Source organism: Diabrotica undecimpunctata, chromosome 1 (genome assembly GCF_040954645.1).
Source record: "Diabrotica undecimpunctata isolate CICGRU chromosome 1, icDiaUnde3, whole genome shotgun sequence".
NCBI lineage: Eukaryota > Metazoa > Arthropoda > Insecta > Coleoptera > Chrysomelidae > Diabrotica > Diabrotica undecimpunctata.
In genome coordinates this window covers 2155128-2177447 of record NC_092803.1, presented here as the reverse complement: position 1 = coordinate 2177447, position 22320 = coordinate 2155128, and the positions used below count along the sequence as shown (strand labels likewise).

The 22320-nt window shown below is 30.9% G+C and overlaps 1 protein-coding gene across 2 annotated transcripts; it reads left to right on the top strand.

Annotated features, from left to right (window-relative positions):
* The first annotated feature begins 619 nt into the window (after nucleotides 1–619).
* LOC140443664 (uncharacterized) lies at nucleotides 620–20135 on the top strand. 2 transcript variants are annotated; one of them, XM_072535038.1, is made up of 2 exons: nucleotides 620–977; nucleotides 13779–15266. In XM_072535038.1, the coding sequence occupies exons 1-2, from the start codon at nucleotides 758–760 to the stop codon at nucleotides 15128–15130; spliced, it is 1572 nt and encodes a 523-aa protein (XP_072391139.1). In that variant the 5' UTR covers nucleotides 620–757; the 3' UTR covers nucleotides 15131–15266. The 2 variants fall into 2 exon arrangements, with proteins under 2 accessions (XP_072391139.1, XP_072391145.1); XM_072535044.1 differs by lacking the exon at nucleotides 13779–15266 and adding an exon at nucleotides 18529–20135 and having other exon boundaries at nucleotides 625–977.
* The last annotated feature ends 2185 nt before the right edge of the window (nucleotides 20136–22320 follow it).

Here is a 22320-nt window from a genome sequence, read left to right as displayed (position 1 = left end):
CAAAAATGTGATTAATTATTAACTAGTACTTTATACAAAATATCAAGAACCTTCTAGTTGAAATCTCTTTGTTCACACCTATACAAACTTATTTATTTGCAAATGAAAGCAAGTGAAATGTACAATTGAAGTTGTATACTGTGTAATGTCCAGGTGTAATTATAATTATAATGTCCAATTTACTAAATTTTGAAGGTTCCCAGTTCCCACACTATTTACGAACTGTATCCAGGCATTTCTCCTTTCAACATCTTTAGGAAATCTACAACCACATAAACCAAATTAAAAAGATTACATGTTCTTTTTACACGCGGCATCACTAAAAACGGAAGTAATACCGCCCTGTACACTGTTTACAATTTCATACTAACCTATGAAAAGATATTCCAGTGGAGATTTTCTTATTATTACGAGTGTTATTTGGACACAAAATAAAAGAACACGATGTCATAATAGTTTCACTTTAAATAAACGTAAAAACCGTACAAAAATAAGCTCAAAATATTTTTAAAATTAAATTTTTATGCACAGAACTACTCGACACAAACAACAATCTGTCAGATACTCACCAATATGGCGAACCGATCCCATCTATTTCACCGTATGTCATATCCCTGTCTTACATATCTCTGATTGGGGTATATATACTCTGGGGTTCTGGTATACTGTGGCTGCTTTGTTTTTGGATCGTAGCTAGAATTAATTTATAGTGATTCACCTTTTGTATTATTTAAATAAAAAACTAAAGTTTAAACACATGGAAGTAAAACAAGTAGTTAGTGATGGGGCGTGTAAAGCAGAAATATGTTGTAACGCCGTTGATGATGTTCTCTTGGATATTTGTAAATTTGAAATTAAAGAGGAACCAAAGACAGAAACTGCTGACGATGCATTATATTTAGACTTACAAGATTTCCCCATAAAGACTCAAATAGAACATAAACTCACGTCATATGAAGGACAAAAAAATCAAGAAGGTAAGTAAACAACAAAGGGTTGAGTTGTAGGACTTCAACCTTACATTTAACATAATATCAAAGAATATATACGCTTATAAGCGTCTATATTCTTTGATAATATATCGGTTAAATTGAGTTTTCATGCAATGAAAATAACGTCAGAATTATATGCAAAGAATATAGACGTCTATATTCTTTGTTATATGTTTGGGCGTCACAGTGTTGCCATATTTTTTTGTATAAAGTCTAGGAGTTTTTAAAATATAAAGATACTTTGACGAAATTGTTTTGTTATGAAAAGGTACAATTTTTGAATTCATATTAAAAAGCATTCACAAAATATTATTTTTTACTTTAAATGTATCATAGGGAACATTTGGATACGCTCCAAAATGAAGCTCCGGAGACAATGTGGTACCAAAGAATATAGACGCTTATGCGTCACAGAACAATATTGAGTTTAGTTTAATTTAATGTATTCTTTTGTTTAACCTAATTTTTTTATTTTCATTTAACTTCACGTTATTCTGTAGTGTCTATTATTCTGTAGTAACTATTAATTTTTACCTTAGGCATAATTTTATTTTATAATATTTATAGGTATAATTGTAATGCTTTTAATGATATATGTATATTTCACGTTTTTGTTTGTTTGTAATGCTTTTAATTATATATGTATATTTCACGTTTTTGTTTGTTTTAAATTTTAATTTCATATAATTATTTAAGTGCTCATGTCCATAATTTTAGATGTGAGAGCAATGAGAGTATGAAATAATTGACCATATGGCAACACTGACGTATATTAAGCTTACATTTAATGTCAAATATATCTATAGGTTATGTTAATTGCATAAAAAACCAATTTAATCCATTTCGCGATTGAAAACAAAGTATCTGACCTCTGGCGGAATAAATTTAAACTACTTAAAAGTGGTATAAACAAACCAGACATCTGTTGATTTGAATAGAAATATTAAATTTTTTTAGTAAATTTCAGCATTATGACCACGTTAAAGTATTTTAAATCAAATCGATATTGTTCTGTTCCTCCCCTATTGCGAAATAGGGAAAGATATGTCCCTATTTCTCTTTCCTAAACTTTTATTTATTTATTAACGGGTATACCATTTACATTGAAACAAAATATATATAAAATTTTTCAAAGTAAGCATAACATTGGAAAATAATTAGTAAAGTTTAACAAAAAACTAATAATTAACTTGAATACAAACTAATATCACACAAATAGCAGAAACTGGAAAACTTAAGGAAATCAATAAAAAGAAAATACCTCTATCATTTAGTCAATAACATATTGAGAATACATAATTTATTTTCTTAAATAACAGAAATACAAATACTTACCATGTTGGGATAGTATCATGAGGTTTTTTCCTCATGATTTATTATGGAATCTTTTAAAGACAAATCATGTGCTATGATCTTTTCTGACAGGTGATCTCAAGTTAAGGTTGATTTCATGTAATCAAATGAACTATCTTACAATAAAGTCAATAAATAAATAAAGTTATAAATAAAAGTAAATAAAGTCAAGTTCAAGTTATTTATTTATGTTAATATACAATAAAGTCCTTACATATGTCAAAAAATAGTATAAAATAAAAATTAACATATAAAAAACATTAGGCATAATTTTATAAAATAATGCATATATTAATAAGACAAACATTACACAGAACATTATACTATGGGTTCCCAGGTATATACACAAAGTATTTATAAAAAAAAATATACAAATACACCAATACACAAGCCAGTTCCAACCATTAAAGTTAAAATTTAAGAATTCATCACTTGAAAACTGCTTCCCCTTCAACCAATGGTCTCTTTGCTTCACCACAATACTCAACGATATCATTAGGCTAATTTCCATTTTTAAATAATAAAAATAACTCGTCTTAAACCAAACTAAACATCCAAAACCAATGGTAAACATTAGACTGTTATGTTTGTTTATACCATTTATATCGGTCATGACACTGCAATGGACCTGCCCTCTACATTCAGTTTCAATCGCGAATATCAATAGATTCTGCCACTTGGTGGTTCGTAATTTGAAACGAACCTTGTGTTTAAATAAATACTCAAAAGATACTTTATTTTGGTTTACTTTTGGTTCAGCGATGCCCCGCTCTATTTCCTAAGTTGTATTTTTTAATTCTTAATGTTTGTATTATAAGAATTATGGCACAAAAGAAAGAGAGAATGCCGCAAATTTTATTAGAAATCAACTGAACATATATATTTCTGAAGGTTAGAAGAAATTTCTGATATAGTTCAAAAATGTATTGAAACGAAAGGAGGTGACTTTGAAAATTTAAGTGGATTTATTGTTCCTAAATCTACTAAATGTATAACTTTATTAGTGACATAGTTATGACTCATGGGAAATGGATGTTAGCAATAAAATAAGATTACATATTTTAAACATTAGGTACCTTTAAAGGCAAATACATAACTTGAAAACTACTTATTCTATCGCATTGAGACAGAAAGTTGATATTTACAGGAACAATAAAAAAACATGCTGAAATGATTATTACGACAGCAGCGTAGATTGTGAGAGGGAAAAAGGAGGTATTTAAAACCCTTAGAGAATACAAAGATATATTGTTGCAAACTGTGTTATAACATTTTAAAATAAAAATGTTTATATATTGTTAAATACAAACACATAAATCGTGTGTGTTACAATTAACTACAAAAATGACACAATAAAATAAAAATATATTATAACCTGCCCAAAAATTTTTAAAAAACTAAGAGAATATAAAGAAATGTTGCTGCAAATTTTGTATTATAAAATTTTTAAATAAAAATGTTTTTGATCAGTATATTTCATAATTAAGATATCATTTTATAATCAATATATTCATATATTATTAAATAAAAAAAAAAAACATAAAACCACACAAATTTAAAATATATTACAAAGTGGTTCAAAAGTTTTCAAAACCCTTAGAAAAAGAAATATTATTGCTACAAACTTTGTGTTATTAAATTGTTAAATAAAAATGTTTATAATAAAATATAATAAGCATATATCATGTAAGTTAAGATCAAATACAATTTCAAAAATTAAAATGAACCTAAAATATACTACAAAGTAAACCTACAATTACACCTAAAATAAACTACAAATAAACCGAAAAGATACTACTACAAAGAACAAGGTTTGTAACACAGATATTAAAACTTTGAGTTGTATAGAAGCTTTGGGGAACCTGACAAAAAATTCGTTAAGGTAGCATGCCTTACATGAATAGACCATTTAATCAGGCAAGAGGTAGATGCAACAGTCAGAAAGGTTTTTAACAGAAGAAGGCTGATGTGACAATGAGCCACATGAAGACCAAGATTTAGGTATCAAGACAACCTAGAGGATGATTTAAAATCTATTGGAATTAGAACATGGAGAAGAGTTGGCAGACATAGGGGTGAATGGAGGATTGTTCCGAAGAAAGATGTGATGCCACTGATGATGATAATGATGCCTTGTCACAAAATAGCTACAAATTGTCCCAAAAGTTCCCAAATCTGTCAAAAGATTGTAATATTTTAAAATATTCCAATTTCACTCTGCGCTTATTGAGTGCCTTTCACAACTTCTTGCCTTTATTTCTTTTACGATTTCAGATTGGCTCCTGCCCCAAACTTCCTCTGCCTGCTTTATGATTGAGAAGACAAACCTTCTTTTTAGTTTTTGCTAGAGTTTGTCAACTTGTTTCTGTAAGATAAGAATTTTGTGTTAATATTGTCAAAGGTCTTTAGAGAAAGTCAAAGAAATTTTAAATAGTGCATTAGAATAAAATATTTGTACCCGCTTCTGCAGTTTTCTCCACTTCAATATTAAGTGGCTAGCACAGTTCAACTGGATCAAAACTGTAATCAAAATAAACAGTCTTTATCCTTCTACAAATAATTTTTGGTAGTACATACTTTGGTTGGTACTCTCCAACAAAACTTGCCCTCTACTTTTGAGATTCATTATAGATTGTAGTGGGAAATAGCATTTATCTAAAAAAAACATATACTTAAAGTAACTCAGCTTTCTAATAAAACAATCTCTTACCAATTGGGGTAGCTGTTGATGAAGATATCCCTTGTATTGGGCAATCAAATGCATCTAAAAAAAAATAAGCAACAGCTTCTCTCTTTAATTATTTAAAAAAATAGAGACAATGCAGCTTGATAGAAGCGATTGCTTATTAAACAACGTGGGGAACCTTGTCTTATATCCTCTAAAATTAACAATGTTATGAGCTCAAAACTCATAAGTCATTCAACCTATGAGGACTATCAATACACAGCTCATCAGACCAATATTTATTCAACACTTCAGCCCGGTTAATGTAACACAATGTAAATGCTAGTGATATTTTTCCTTATTGAATTAAACCAAGTTTTTGAAATTAACATTTTTAATTTGGTACTTTTATTGATCTGTATGTTTTATACCTATTATACACGCCTGTATGTCTCAAATTAATTTATTGTTTTGTCATCATGCAGTATCTAACCGGCGACCTGCTTTTTCTATAACTCAAAGAAATACAATCATTTTTCATATATTTTTCCTAAACAATCTGTAAACAATTTAAACATAACTTCAATAGGTCACGTGACAAAATCAAAGAATATAGATGCTTATATTCTTTGCGTCTATATTCTTTGACAAAATCGTCGAATGAAAAGATGGAACATACTGATTACCTAACCTCACTAATTGGTGTCAAAAATGTCATCCAGTGGTCCAATGAGAAGATGGAATGTAAGGTGGCAATTAGCCTCTCCTACTTCAGCTATGATAGTGATGAATGAATGCATTATACACACTTTACACTACATGATTTATCATGTGATTTGTCATATGATTTGGTCATGAAGTGAAATTTACATGTTTACACTGTGTGATTTGTCATAAGCACTGTCATGCGGTTCGTCCAGTGTTGCCAGATGATCAAAACGAAAATATTGTACAATGCTGTCGAAATTATCGTTTTTTAAATTATTTTATGGTACACCGACTGACAAAGGCTGGTTAGTCTAAAGGGTTAAGGCTAGGGTTAGTGTAATTAAATTAATTAATAAAATTATGTTATTGATAAACATAATACAAAACAAAAAAAAATAACAACTTATTCTTGTTCAGCTAAAGTTTCAAAAATAATTTCTTCTTCTTGTAGTTCTTCCTGATCTTGATCTTCCAATTGTTTTTGTCCATACATTTTAAAGGATGTCATGGATTTTATCATTTCATCTGTAGGTTTAAAACTTACACATCCATTATCCAAATTAATACGCTGAGATGAGTGCTTAATTCCATTTAATGTTTGGGTAATGATTTTATTTCTGACTTTAGTTTTTATTAAATTAACTTTGGAAAAAATTCGTTCGCAGCTTGCACTAGAGTGAGGCAATGATAACACACACAATGCAAATTCACTTAAGTCTTTAAACAAATAATTACCCTCAAAATTTGTGATCTGACCTAGCTTGCAATAAAATAAATCAAGATCCTCTTCAAGTGCTAGTTCTTCTAAATGTTGTAGAGTTCTCCACTGATCATCGATTTTCTGCATTTTATCAACGTCTTGTTGTGGATCACAAATACGTGGTAATAATTCCATCAATGGAAAAAGTGTATTAACGTGTTTAATACTGCATTTTTCTAACAAACTTAGTTCGCTAAGAATAGGATCTGCAAAGTCATACCTCTTTTTAATTTTTAAACAAGAATTAATTAAAAAGCGTCTGCATCTCTCATAAAAATCTTGCTTAATATCATTTTCTAAATTATTAATATTTCTAAGAACGCCAATTCCGAGATAGATATTATTAGGAGAATTAAATTTTGCTTTATTTGCTGGATCAATTTTGTCTATATCTGTTTGCCTTACATATTGAGGATCCATGTACGCCATTAATAAATCTTTATAGGTATTGACCATTTGCGTATGCAATTTCATTATAACGACTTTCTCGCTCTGAGAATATTTGTTCATATCAACAAATTTCGGCAAAACCCACTCTAAAAATAAATAAAACAGTTTTATTGCTTTGTCGAGAAAGCGACAAAAACTTTAAAGAAATTATCGTACATTTATCAATATTGATCGTACATCGTACAGTAACTTTAATTATCGTACAAATACGATAATTATCGTACTTCTGGCAACACTGGGTTCGTCATAGCTTGTCACAGGAGAATAGGACGGTGCCTATTCCTCATGATAAAATCATACGATTTTCAGTAATAATATGGGTAACACCAACATACTTAAATATCGTGCCTTATTCTTATGTCAATTCAGTAACATTCCCTTACCCAGAGACAACATTATTTATTTATTTATTTTTTTTTGTTGCATTGATATTGAACCTATTATCTAATGTATGCTTTTGTGTCGTATTTTTCTAATATTATGTATTTAGCTTATTTTATTCTTAGTTTAGTGTTTTATAGTCTTCTTAGTCATAATTTTAGTTAGTTTCTTTATTATTTTTAATTTGGTATAATATCAACAATAAATTTGATATACCCTGTCCACGATTTCTTTGTAAGAGCCACCTGCTAGACCAAAGGCGTCTGATCTTTTTCGTCTTACTGCTGTATGCTGTACGCAGTTTTTGCCGGCGTATTATTATTAAAAGTCGGGAAGCCAATGCAATCAAAGATTTATTTTCCATTATAATGGTTTCAAAATCTAATAGTTGATACCTATACTGTGTCTAATATCTCTACGACCATAAACAAAAAGAAAAATCAATAAAACCTCACTCATTGTCACTCATACCATAAGTCATAACTTATCATGCAGTGTAAACACGATTTTTTAAAACATAATAGAAACGAGGAATCATAACAAATCTCATATGATATTGTCATATGATAAAATCATGTAGTTTAATGTCTACTTTAGGATTCCATATTGTACACCATTTGGACTTGGGCCCCATATTGCATTAGCGGTAAAGTATATAGAACGTTCCGGTGAAGTTAGTTTGGCAGCGTTACCATGTCCTTTTAATAAATCGCGAAAGAGCATGCGATATGGAATGGAATAGAATTTGGAATGGAGACCCCGAATACAAGCTAACAGAAATAGAGGTCGACAACCAACGAGATGGACAGATGACATAATAAGAGTGACTATAAATTGGATTCAGATGGCGCAAAATCGGACTAAGTGGAAAAGCATGCGAGAGGCCTATGTTCAGCAGTGGACGTTAGAGGCTAATTGATGATGATCACATTGCCGATGGATGAGCAGGTAGTTTTCAGTATATTTTGGACTCTTGCTAGAATACGCTTGTAAAACAATAGATTGGAACGAAAAGGGCATCAATGTAGATGGAAAATTTTTAAATAACCTTAAATTTGCAGATGATATCGTTCTTATTGCAGACAGCTTTGATCAGGCACAGATAATGATCCAAGAACTCCATACTGTCACAAAAAGAGTTGCTCTTAAAATAAATTTTTCAAAAACACAATTTATGACAAATTTAGTCCACAACAAAAACATCTCAGTAGAAGACAAAGATATTGAACCAGTTGACTCCTATAAATACTTGGTCCATGAGATCAGAATAAGTCAAGACAACCAAACAATCGAGCTGAAAAGAAGAATAAACCTCGCGTGGGCTGCATTTGGAAAGATTAAGGATATTTTTAGGTCTAAGATTTCAATGTGTCTAAAAAGAAAAGTGTTTAATCAGTGTATTTTGCCAGTGATGACCTACGGCGCAGAAACCCTAACACTCACAAGAACAACAGCGAGTAAACTACAAGTTGCGGAAAGGGCAATGGAGAGAATAATGTTAGGAATTTCTCTACGTGATAGAATACCCAATGGTACTATATGCAAAAGATCAGGAGTAGCAGACGTTATTGAAAGGATAACAACACTAAAATGGAACTAGGCAGGTCATGTAGTAAGATCAGTTGATGACCGGTGGACAAAAAGAATTTTGGAATGGAGACCCCGAATACAGCTAACAGAAATAGAGGTCGACACCCAATGAGATGGACAGATGATATAAAAAGAGTGGCTACAAAATTGGATTCAGATGGCGCAAAATCGGACTAAGTGGAAAAGCATGCGAGAGGCCTATGTTCAGCAGTGGACGTTAGAGGCCAGTTGATAATGATGATGACATTGCCGATGGATGATCAGGTAGTTTTCAGTATGTTTTGGGCTCTGACGTGTTGGCCTCGGATGGTTTTGATTGTGTAACTCCTGCTCAGAGAGGAGAGCCTCTCATTGATGGGCTGGATATTCGACAGGTGATGAATGAAGGCGGAGGGGTAGTTGTTCACTCTACGCAGGATTCCCCTTTCCAGGACTAGCAGTTTTTGTGTGAGATGTCCGGCTTCGCCATGTAGATGTTGAATCTATACTCGATGACCGGCATGTATACGTGTACATGGGTGTGTTCTTTCGAACTTTCCACCAAGAGCATTGAGTAGACCGTGTCTGCTCCTAGTCTTGTTACAGACAAGAGCAAACCTAAGTACTGAATCTACATCTCGTGATGTTGTTACGAGAGCTGTATCATCTGCGTAGAGCAAAGTGGTTGTATTGGTATATTGTGGGTTGGGAAAGTCACTATTGTAAATTGTGTATAATTAGGAGCCAACACTGAACCTTGTGGTACTCCTGCTGTAGGAATAAGAGTCAAGAGAAGTGGCCTCGCATTTTCACTGTGATTAGACGTTGAGAGGCATGAATGGTTAAGTCTAACGAATGAGAGGCGCAGGCCGATGTTAAACAGTTTCCTGACCAGTCCAGCATGCCAGACTTGGTGGAAGGCCTTTCGAGGAAACATCGAGGAAGATGCCTAAAGAGACTTTACCGTCGTTTCGACTTTGTTTGAGGTGTGTGACGATCTCTGCCAATGCCGTTTTGGTGGAGTGACCTTGTCTAAAGCCGAATTGAAATGATGGAATGATATTGTGTTCGGTGGTAAAGTCAACGAGTTTCTCCTAGAGGATCCCCTCGAAGACTTTAGCTAGAACGTTTAGAAATGAAATCGGCCTATAAGAGTGTAGATTGGTGCGGATTTTGCCCTTTTTTTAAGAGCATAATTGTATTGGCTACTTTCCATGGAGATGGAAAGTAGCAGAGTCTAAAGAGTGACATTGACTATGTTCGTCAGGTAGAGAATGACGCTCGGTGGGAGTTGTTTCACGCAGTTCCTGGCCTCTACAAGATTCTATTAAATTAAAAATTATTCTTAATATTTGTTTCTGCACTAAATATACCCTTTCCATTTGACTATTCTCCCATGAATAATAGTTAAATTTTATTTAAAAAATCCGTGATAAACTCTTTGCAAAATATTGAATTCTGCATATTTTTTAAAATTCTTATTCTAAACAAAGCCCGATTTCATTTCTTATGAAAAGTAACTAAAAAAATAAAGAAATTAAATGATAAGTAGAAAATGAAAAGTATATCTCTCAATACACTTTAACTTTAAGTGGAAAACTTTACGTATCTTGGAAGTGTCATAACAGAAAACGGAGGTACAGAAGACGATATTCGTATAAGGATACGAAAAGCCCAACAAGCTTTCATCACGCTCAACCCTGTTTGGAGATCTGGCGAGTATACTACAAGGACAAAGATCCGAATATTCCGATCAAATGTCATGTCTGTTCTACTCTACGGATGTGAAACCTGGAAAGTGACAAACACCCTCACAGACAAACTGCAGGTCTTTGTTAACAAATGTCTACGAAGAATTGTTCGTATATTCTGGCCTAACACCATCAGAAACGACGATCTGCTACACCTGACCGAACAAAAGAGGGTACAAAATGAAATTAAGTCCAGAAAGTGGGGTTGGATCGGTCACGCACTCCGAAGAAATAGTTGCAGTATCGCAAAGACTGCCCTAGAGTGGAATCCCCAAGGGAAAAGAAAAAAAGGTCGCCCAGTACAAACTTGGAGAAGATCCATCATAGACGAGATAAGAGGCCAAGGAAAGTCTTGGAATGAGGTGAAGGCCTTATTGCAAAATAGAACCCGATGGCGCGTTTTCACTGAAGCTCTATGCTCCACTTAGGAGTTCAAGAACACCATATATATATATATATATATATATATATATATATATATATATATATATATATATATATATATATATATATATATATTCGTAATACCATTTACAATATGTACCAGAGAAATAAATATGATTATAACAAATATACATTTAACATAATTTTATTTCTGTATGCTTTTAGAACAGCACGTAAGGGTTCAATGATTGTGGTCCCGACTGAAACAAAGAATTATTTAATGGTAGTACCAATTCTTTAAAAATATTGCTCAAAGAACTTGGGTTTGGGTGGATTAAAGATAATCCACGACGAGGACTTATGGAATTACCTAATGTTGTTTGTAAACGAGTACAATTCTTGAGAACTTATAAAGAAGCGAACGATGAAGGTATATACCAATTCGTGTTTCTCGATGAAACTTGGATATTTCAAAATGAGATAATCATTGGTCGTTCTTGGCAAAATGAAAATATAAAGAGTGTTAAAACCACTAAAACGGATGGCAAAAGGATTGTTGTATTAACATAAGTTGTTATACTCCATGCAGTAAATAAAACCGGATTTATAAAGGGTGCTGAAGCAATATTTCGTTCAAAAACTCAACTTAGTGATTATCGTGGGAATATGAACCATTCAAATTTCTTGAAATGGTTTGAATATCAGTTGCTGCAAAACTTAGAGAATCCTTCTCTAATTGTACTTGATAATGCACCTTATCATAGTATGTTATTGCATAAAACTCCGAATACAGGATGGTCAAAAAGTGCTATTGAGGAGTGGTTGACAGAAAAAAACATTCCCCATTCCCATATGATGTTCAAAACAGAACTGTTGCGCATCGTTTTTCAGTAAATATAGAGATATAATTTTATATATAAATGCCATTTATTTTAAACATTTTTTTAGAAAAAAACACAAACCAAGTATATAGTGGACGATATGGCAGAACGGTATGGACACAAAGTTGTACGTCTTCCTCCTTCTTACCATTGTATATTTAACCCTATTGAATTAATTTGGGGCATAGCAAAAGATTATTACAATTGGCACATTGGTAGAGATGGTAACAGCGCTAACAACTGCCTAAACATGTGGCATGAGGCACTTTACATGATTACTTCTGATATGTGGAAAAACTACCAATCATACTGAAAGAGAAATATTTAAATGGTATGAGAGAGAAAGAATATTTGATCGTCAAGAAATTAGTCCCAATAGTTATAAATGTTAATAGTGGAGAAAGTGACACTAATGTGAAATCAGATTCAGATGTTTAGTTCGTTGATGTTGTTTTTTTTAATGTCATGTTTTGTCTTTGAAAATACGTTCATTATTAAAAAATATTTTATTTTATTGCTTGTGGTTTTATTTTGATTATATTTATTTTTTGGTGTACTCAGTAATAACCTTACCACTTTTATTGTGGAATTCCTTACTTTGTGAAATCTATTCATGAATGTAATTAACAAAAAACAAATGAAAAAAACACTCATTTTCAACTTGCATTTAATATAGTGTGAAATTTGCTACCTTCACCTTTTTTGTTTACTCCAGTTCTTTTCTGTTAATTTTCATACTTAAAGAACCATCTGACAACGCTGCAAATGTTCACAATGATGACGTGAACGCAGTTTTATTTGGCTTTCACTGTATACATATGTACGCCATTCAACAGATTACATGGAAATAATGGATTGTTTAGAATAATATGATGATTTATATTATTTTGGAATGTTTCCTTTGGCAAAAGATACAGTTATCTCTTTATTTGAACAGATCGAAACTTTAATAAAACTTCGTAAAAAAGAGGTAAGTAATATCATTAAGAGATAATAAAATTTGTCATCACATTAACATTGGTAGATAAAAAATCATTAAAAAGTCAAACCAACCAACAATAATGTTCTAATGTATATAAAGAATATACTAAGATATACGTATTTTTAGGGGAGAAGCTGTTATACCAGTCCAAGAGGTATTTTTATCATTAATATTTTTTGCTACTGGAAAACTGCAAATATCAGTAGGGTATATTTGATTGTGAATATTAGTTTAGGTTGTCATTGTGAAATCGGGCTTTAATTTGTATTCTATACACTCCTCATTTTAAAATAATTTCATATAAATATAATGTCGGATTATACAATAATTATCAGTCCAAAAATTGTATTAAAGTGTGACAAAAAGAGTTGTTAGTAAAACATTTTAAATTGAACTTTCATATTTATACTTTGAAAGAGATTTTTAAATCAGCACATATTAAATATGGCTTTTTACGAAATAGTAGTCACAGTAAACAATTGGAAGAGTCCATTTACGTGACGAGGATTGACCGATATACAACATGTAAACTTTTTCAATTTTATTAAAACCTTTAAAAATAATTAATAATACAATTACTTTATTCAATTTTAAACATATTTAAATTTAAAAAATACAGAAAACATAGAATGAAGCTTGGTGCTAGTCAACAGTACCGTCTACTGTACCACTTTTTTCTATGTCATTCACATTCTCTCTTAAATAAATGGCTGCATCTCCGTTTCACTCTCAAACTCTTAATTTTGAGTATGTATTATATAGTACGTGTTGTATTAACCGCTTAATGTTCTTTATATAGAGTAGGACAACCCTAGAGATTGATAAAATAAATATTGAGTATGCAATGTTAATAAACGTTAATTGCTTAAGATAGAAAATTTATATCTCGGTTTTTATTTTAGGGTATACACAAGAGGAAGACACATTTGAAGTTATAAAAACTGTTTATTCAAATGATAAAAAACCACATACAAGTCCACCTGCTGAAGAAAAGACATTAACATGTGAAATATGTGTTAAGCAATTTGCAATAAAAAAGGATTTTAATGAACATATGAAAATTCACTCTGAAGAAAAACCTTATAAGTGTAAAATTTGTTTAAAGCAGTTCACTAGAGCAATGGGTTTGAAACAACATATGAAATTGCACACTGGACAAAAACCATACAAATGTGAAATTTGTTTCAAACAGTTTACTCAAAAATGTAATTTAAATTATCACATGCCTGTTCACACTGGGGAAAAACCTTACAAGTGTGAGATTTGTGTTAAGGAGTTTTCTTGGCAAAGTGATATGAAACGACATATGAGATTGCATACTGGAGAAAAACCTTACAAGTGTGAAATTTGTTTGAATCAGTTTTCTCACACTAGTGCTTTGACACTACATATGCGATTGCACACTGGAGAAAAACCATATAAGTGTGAAATTTGTTTTAAGCAGTTTTCCCGGAAATTCGACTTTAAAATCCATTTGGAAATTCATACTGAAGATAAACCTTACAAGTGTGAAATTTGCTATAAGGAGTTTGGTGTGGCTCAATTTTTGAAACAACATGTAGCAACGCATACTCGAGAAAAACTTTACAAGTGCGAAATTTGTCATAAGCAGTTTGGTTATGCATGTCATTTGAAACGGCATACAGCATCGCACACTGCAGAAAAACCGTACAAGTGTGAAATTTGTTTGAATCAGTTTTCTAAGAAAAGTAATTTGAAAGCACATTTGGGATTACACACTGGAGAAAAACCATACAAGTGTAAAATTTGTTTAAAGCAGTTCACTAGAGCAATGGGTTTGAAACAACATATGAGATTGCACACTGGAAAAAAACCATACAAATGTGAAATTTGTTTCAAGCGGTTTACTCAAAAAAGTAATTTAAATGATCACATGCCTGTTCACACTGGAGAAAAGTCTTACCGGTGTGAAATTTGTTTTAAGCAGTTTACTCAGAAAAGTACTTTGAATGACCATACAAAAGTTCACACTGGAGAAAAAACACACAAGTGTGAAATTTGTTTCAAGCTTTTTTCTCGTCGTAGTATTTTGAAATGTCATATGAGAATACACACTGGAGAAAAACCATACAAATGTGAAATTTGTTTTAATCAGTTTTCTCAGAAAAGTAATTTGAAAACACACTTGGGAGTACACACTGGAGAGAAACCATACAAGTGTGAAATTTGTTCGGTGCAGTTTTCTTATAAAAAATCTTTAAATAAACACTCGACAGTTCACATTGGAAAATAAACTTAAAATTGAGTTTAATGTAGTGTACTCTTTAGTTTATCTTAGTTTTTTTAGATTTAATTTATACTACTAATTTTTTATATCATTTTATTATATGTGCACATTCATTTTTTAAATTAATTAATTTTATTAAAAACTATTAATTTTCATATCATTTTGATGCATTTTAATTATGTAATATGAGAGTATGAAATAACTGACGATATGGCAACACTGACATCATGCGGTTATGTTCATTGCATTAAACTCATCATTGTCCCAAACTTGTAAACATGTATCAATAGATTCAGTTTCCTTTAGTAATTAACGAATGATTATATAAATGTGGGAATGGGACCTCCTACAACATATTGCAAAGTGAACATAGCTTTTATGGTGCTTAACATTAAAAGCTCACATTTTGGAACACAAATAGAAAGGCCTCATCTCACAGATGCTTGTATAATATATTTTTCATTTTATTGTAAGACATTAGTATTAAAAAAACCTTAGGTATTGGAGTTCTAAGTGTGTTAAATAACATATTCATTGATCAAAAAAACAGTAAACTGCGAATTCTATATTGGTTAAAAAAAATTTTAAAAGCTTGTCAAAACTATATATACAAAAAAATAAAAACTAAACTATGTTTTTATGAGTGGTAGATAACTATTGAAACTACATATAAAATATTGAAACAAATCTAGATTATGGTCGACATCAATTACTGACTTTCCTCATGTTCACGTTCACGAAGCTTCGTGCTAGTCAACAGTACCGTCTACTGTACCACTTTTTTCTGTCATTCATATTCTCTCTTAAATAAATGGCTGCATCTCCGTGTTCACTCTCAAACTCCCTACAAAAATTACCACAAAAGTAAAAGATTGATTTTTTGAAAAGATACTTGATTTTGAGTATTTATTATTAATCCAGTAAAATAAGGCAAAAAAGGGGGCAAACCTCGGAATGAAAGATTATAAGATGAAAATTTGCATACGTCTTTGTTTTGATGGTATAAAACTTACCTCAAAAGTCTCATATAATCACGTGTCCGCGACTTGAAGATATTTAAGGTCAAAGGTCACGAAAATGAGTTTTCTGCAAATATCTCGTTTCCCTTACACTTTATGACATTTAAGGTAGTAAGAAAAATTGTAGAATGGAAAATTCTCTTCAATTTTTGTCTCAAGTACTTTTATGTACCTTCAACCCTTCTTAAGATAGAGCGCAAAGAGTGGGGACCGCTTACCTGTGTATACGGTAACGCGAAGTCAGCCAGTAGGATGCAATAAATAATAAGTTATATAGTTAATTATTCACTTAAAATACTATTATTATCATTAACTTTTTATTATTTATTATTTAATAAACTATATTTATAGATATTAATTATAAAATATATATTTTTATATAATATTTATTTTATTTTTAACAAACATACAATATTAAATAAAATACTTTTCGTCCATGTTACTACGAATATTATATCTCGAAATACAAATCTCTTGTACGACGGTTGCTGTTTCTGCGAAGCTGTAGCAGATGCTCCTTTGTTATATATGAACTAACCGGTTTTTTTTTAATATGACTTTCTACACACCGTGGCGAATGAGTTTGGGACTTCTATGTATATACGCACAATAGCGGTGGAGGGATATTTCACTTGATGATGGGAATGGTAGGGTAGAGCTATTTCTCTGCGTTAGTATTTCTTTACAGAAAAAAATTTATTTTATCGTTCAGTTGAAAACGACATCTTAGCATCGACAGACGTATAATTTTGAGTGAATATTTTTAATTGCAATGGCTGATTTGTGTTTTATTTGTAACAAGTTAATATATTTGTAACAAGTTAATACAAGAATTATTTGAAAATGGAGTACGTATTTTCTTAGCAGCGTATAATGCTCCAACATCAGAAGACGATATAGACTCTTTTCGATACACCCAGTTCATCAAATCAACAAGACTCAACAAACCAGTGCAGTTATCAAGTCTTCCACCTTCAAGTGCAGCAGCTCGTCAGCATATCATTCGTGTCTCTTATCAGACCCAAATTTGGTTGGGAAATGATTTAGAACCCCAAGAATTCGGCTGGGTAATGCAAAATGAATTTCTGGAACCAATAACAACATTATTACCGCCAGCACCAGAAGTACTGCTGAATACAATATTTTGCAATTGCAAGAAAGGTTGTGGTTCTAATTGCGGATACAGGAAATCAGGATTGCAATACTTTAATAAACGAGAATGATGATGATGAATCCGATATTGAGCAGTCAGAGGAAGAAGACGATGAAGAAGAAAATTAATACAAAAATATTAACCATACATAATAAAAGAATATATATTATATTTGTAACTTTAATAAATCGATTATTGGATTAATAAATAAATATATAATTTAAAAAAATAATAAATATGATTTTTTCAGTATTTAATTAAATATAAAAATGATTATTGTTGAATTTTGCACTTGATCTTAATTTATCGTATATACAGCTGTTAAAAATATCATTAAAGTTCATTTGAAATATTTCATTTAATATTGTATGTTTGTTAAAAATAAAATAAATATTATATAAAAAATATATATTTTATAATTAATATCTATAAATATCCACAAGGAATCTACGTTCCTGTATTTGGCTGTATACCATATAATAAAAAATTTATTAAAATCCTTTGTAAAAGGTATATATTTAAAAACCCAAACGGGCTGTGTTAGACAGAACGTTTTCGGAATGATGTATTCCGAAAACGTTCTGTCTAACACAGCCCGTTTGGGGTTTTTAAATATATACCTTTTACAAAGGATTTTAATAAATTATCTATAAATATAGTTTATTAAATAATAAAAATTTAATGATAATAATAGTATTTTAAGTGAATAATTAACTATATAACTTATTAGTTATTGAATCTTACTGGCTGACTTCGCGTTACCGTATACACAGGTAAGCGGTCCCTTACTCTTTCCGCTCTATCTTAAGAAGGGTTGAAGGTACATAAAACTACTTCAGACAAACATTGAAGAGAATTTTCCATTCTACAATTTTTCTTGCCACCTTAAGTGTCATAAAGTGTAAGGGAAACGAGATATTTGTAGAAAACTCATTTTCGTAACCTTTGACCTTAAATATCTTAAGTCGCGGACACGTGATTATATGAGACTTTTAAGGTAAGTTTTATACCATCAAAATAAAGACGTATGCAAATTTTCAGCTTATTATCTTTCATTCCGAGGTTGCATCCTTATTTTACCGGACTATATAGCGTACGTATATAGTACCGCTTGATGTTCTTTATATAGAGTAGGACAACTCTAGAGATTGATAAAATAAATATTGAGCATGCAATGTTAATAAGCGATAATTGCTTAAGATAGAAAATTTATGTTTCGGTTTTTATTTTAGGGTTTACACAAGAGGAGGACACATTGGAAATTATAAAAACTGTTTATTCAAATGATAAAAAACCGCATACAAGTCGATTTGCTAAAGATTATACATTAACATGTGAAATTTGTGTTAAGCAATTTGCTATAAAAAAGGATTTTAATGAACATATGAAAATTCACACTGAAGAAAAACCTAATAAGTGTAAAATTTGTTTAAAGCAGTTCACTAGAGCAATGGGTTTGAAACAACATATGAGATTGCACACTGGACAAAAACCATACAAATGTGAAATTTGTTTCAAACGGTTTACTCAAAAAAGTAATTTAAATGATCACATGCCTGTTCACACTGGAGAAAAGTCTTACCGGTGTGAAATTTGTTTTAAGCAGTTTACTCAGAAAAGTACTTTGAATGAACATACAAAAGTTCACACTGGAGAAAAAACACACAAGTGTGAAATTTGTTTTAAGCTTTTTTCTCGTCGTAGTATTTTGAAATGTCATATGAGAATACACACTGGAGAAAAACCTCACAAATGTGAAATTTGTTTTAAGCAATTTTCCCAACTAGGTCATTTAACACATCATGTAAGAAAACACACTGGAGAAAAACCATATAAGTGTGAAATTTGTTTTAAGCAGTTTTCCCGAAAATATGACTTAAAAATCCATTTGAGAATTCATACAGGATATAAAATTTACAAGTGTGAAATTTGTTATAAGGTGTTTAGTAACGCAAACTATTTCAAACAACATACAGCAGCGCACACTGGAGAAAAACCTTACAAGTGCGAAATTTGTTATAAGCAGTTTGCTTATGAATGTAATTTGAAACGGCACACAGCAACGCACACTGGACAAAAACCATACAAATGTGAAATTTGTTTTAATCAGTTTTCTCAGAAAAGTAATTTGAAAGCACATTTGGGAGTACACACTGGAGAGAAACCATACAAGTGTGAAATTTGTTTGGTGCAGTTTTCTTATAAAAAATCTTTAAATACACACTCGACAGTTCACATTGGAAAATAAACTTAAAATTGAGTTTAATGTAGTGTACTCTTTAGTTTATCTTAATTTTTTTAGATTTAATTTATACTACTAATTTTTTATATCATTTTATTATATGTGCACATTCATTTTTTAAATTAATTAATTTCATTAAAAACTATTAATTTTCATATCATTTTGATGCATTTTATTTATGTAATATGAGAGTATGAAATAACTGACGATATGGCAACACTGACATCATGCGGTTATGTTCATTGCATTAAACTCATCATTGTCCCAAACTTGTAAACATGTATCAATAGATTCAGTTTCCTTTAGTAATTAACGAATGATTATATAAATGTGGGAATGGGACCTCCTACAACATATTGCAAAGTGAACATAGCTTTTATGGTGCTTAACATTAAAAGCTCACATTTTGGAACACATATAGAAAGGCCTCATCTCACAGATGCTTGTATAATATATTTTTCATTTTATTGTAAGATATTAGTATTAAAAAAAACCTTAGGTATTGGAGTTCTAAATGTGTTAAATAACATATTCATCGATCAAAAAAACAGTAAACTGCGAATTCTATATTGGTTAAAAAAATTTTTAAAAGCTTGCCACAACTATATACCTATATAAAAAAATAAAAACTAAACTATGTTTTTATGAGTGGTAGATAACTATTGAAACTACATATAAAATATTGAAACAAATCTAGATTATGGTCAACATCAATTACTGACTTTCCTCATGTTCACGTTCACGAAGCTTCGTACTAGTCAACAGTACCGCCTACTGTACCACTTTTTTCTCTGTCATTCATATTCTCTCTTAAATAAATGGCTGCATCTCCGTGTTCACTCTCAAACTCCTCAGAAAAATTAGCACAAAAGTAAAAGATTGATTTTTTGAAAAGATACTTGATTTTGAGTATTTATTATAGCGTACGTATATAGTACCGCTTGATGTTCTTTATATAGAGTAGGACAACTCTAGAGATTGATAAAATAAATATTGAGCATGCAATTTTAATAAGCGATAATTGCTTAAGATAGAAAATTCATGTTTCGGTTTTTATTTCAGGGTTTACACAAGAGGAGGACACATTTGAAGTTATAAAAACTGTTTATTCAAATGATAAAAAACCACATACAAGTCCACCTGCTGAAGAAAAGACATTAACATGTGAAATATGTGTTAAGCAATTTGCAATAAAAAAGGATTTTAATGAACATATGAAAATTCACTCTGAAGAAAAACCTTATAAGTGTAAAATTTGTTTAAAGCAGTTCACTAGAGCAATGGGTTTGAAACAACATATGAGATTGCACACTGGACAAAAACCATACAAATGTGAAATTTGTTTCAAGCGGTTTACTCAAAAAAGTAATTTAAATGATCACATGCCTGTTCACACTGGAGAAAAGTCTTACCGGTGTGAAATTTGTTTTAAGCAGTTTACTCAGAAAAGTACTTTGAATGACCATACAAAAGTTCACACTGGAGAAAAACCATACAACTGTGAAATTTGTTTCAAGCAGTTTTCTCGTCGTAGTATTTTGAAATGTCATATGAGAATACACACTGGAGAAAAACCTCACAAGTGTGAAATTTGTTTTAGGCAATTTTCCCAACTAGGTCATTTAACACATCATGTAAGAAAGCATACTGGAGAAAAACCATATAAGTGTGAAATTTGTTTTAAGCAGTTTTCTCGGAAATTTTACTTACAAATCCATTTGAGAATTCATACTGGATATAAACTTTACAAGTGTGAAATTTGTTATAAGGAGTTTAGTAACGCAAATTATTTAAAACAACATACAGCAGCGCACACTGGAGAAAAACCTTACAAGTGCGAAATTTGTTATAAGCAGTTTAATTATGCATGTCATTTGAAACGGCATACAGCAACACACACTGCAGAAAAACCGTACAAGTGTGAAATTTGTTTTATGCAGTTACGTCGATTGGAAAATTTAAAAAGGCACTTGAGGGTACATACTGGAGAAAAACCTTTCCAGTGTGAAGTTTGTTTTAAGCAATTTTTTGAAAAAGGAAATCTGAACAAGCATCTGAGAGTGCACAATGGTGAAAAGCCTTATATGTGTGAAATTTGTTTTAAGCGTTTTTCTCAATTAAATACTTTAAAAAATCATTTGAGAACACATACTGGAGAAAAACCTTATAAGTGTGACGTTTAAAAATAATAATAACTATCTCAACAAGTGGTAGGTATACCTTAATGCTTCTCCCGTCTTTATAATATAAATATAATCATTTTAAAATATAATTTTGTTCTTATATACTAAGTAAAATCAGGACGTCCACATGGAATATAAGAAAATATTGTAACGAGATTAAATAAAACGAGCGGTTCGAATTTATATAAATATATTTATAAGTTTACAGTTCGGTAATATCTTAACAACTCAACTAACATCGTTACATATATATATATATATATATATATATATATATATATATATATATATATATATATATATATATATATATATATATATATATATATATATATATATATATATATATATTATTTATATTATTATTAGCTAAGATTAATACTATTATAAAAATTAATATTAAACTCGCCAGTCTTCCGGGTTGAACCGCGTCGATATCCATTTTGCCGAGCTTTCGACATCCTCTCTGATGTCTTCTTCAGGGCTTCCGAGATCTCAGTCTCCCGAGCCCCCAGACACTACTACACTCACTAGTCACTTCTAGTTCACTCACTAGTTCACTACTACGACTGGGACCAGGGGACGGTTCATTTATACCG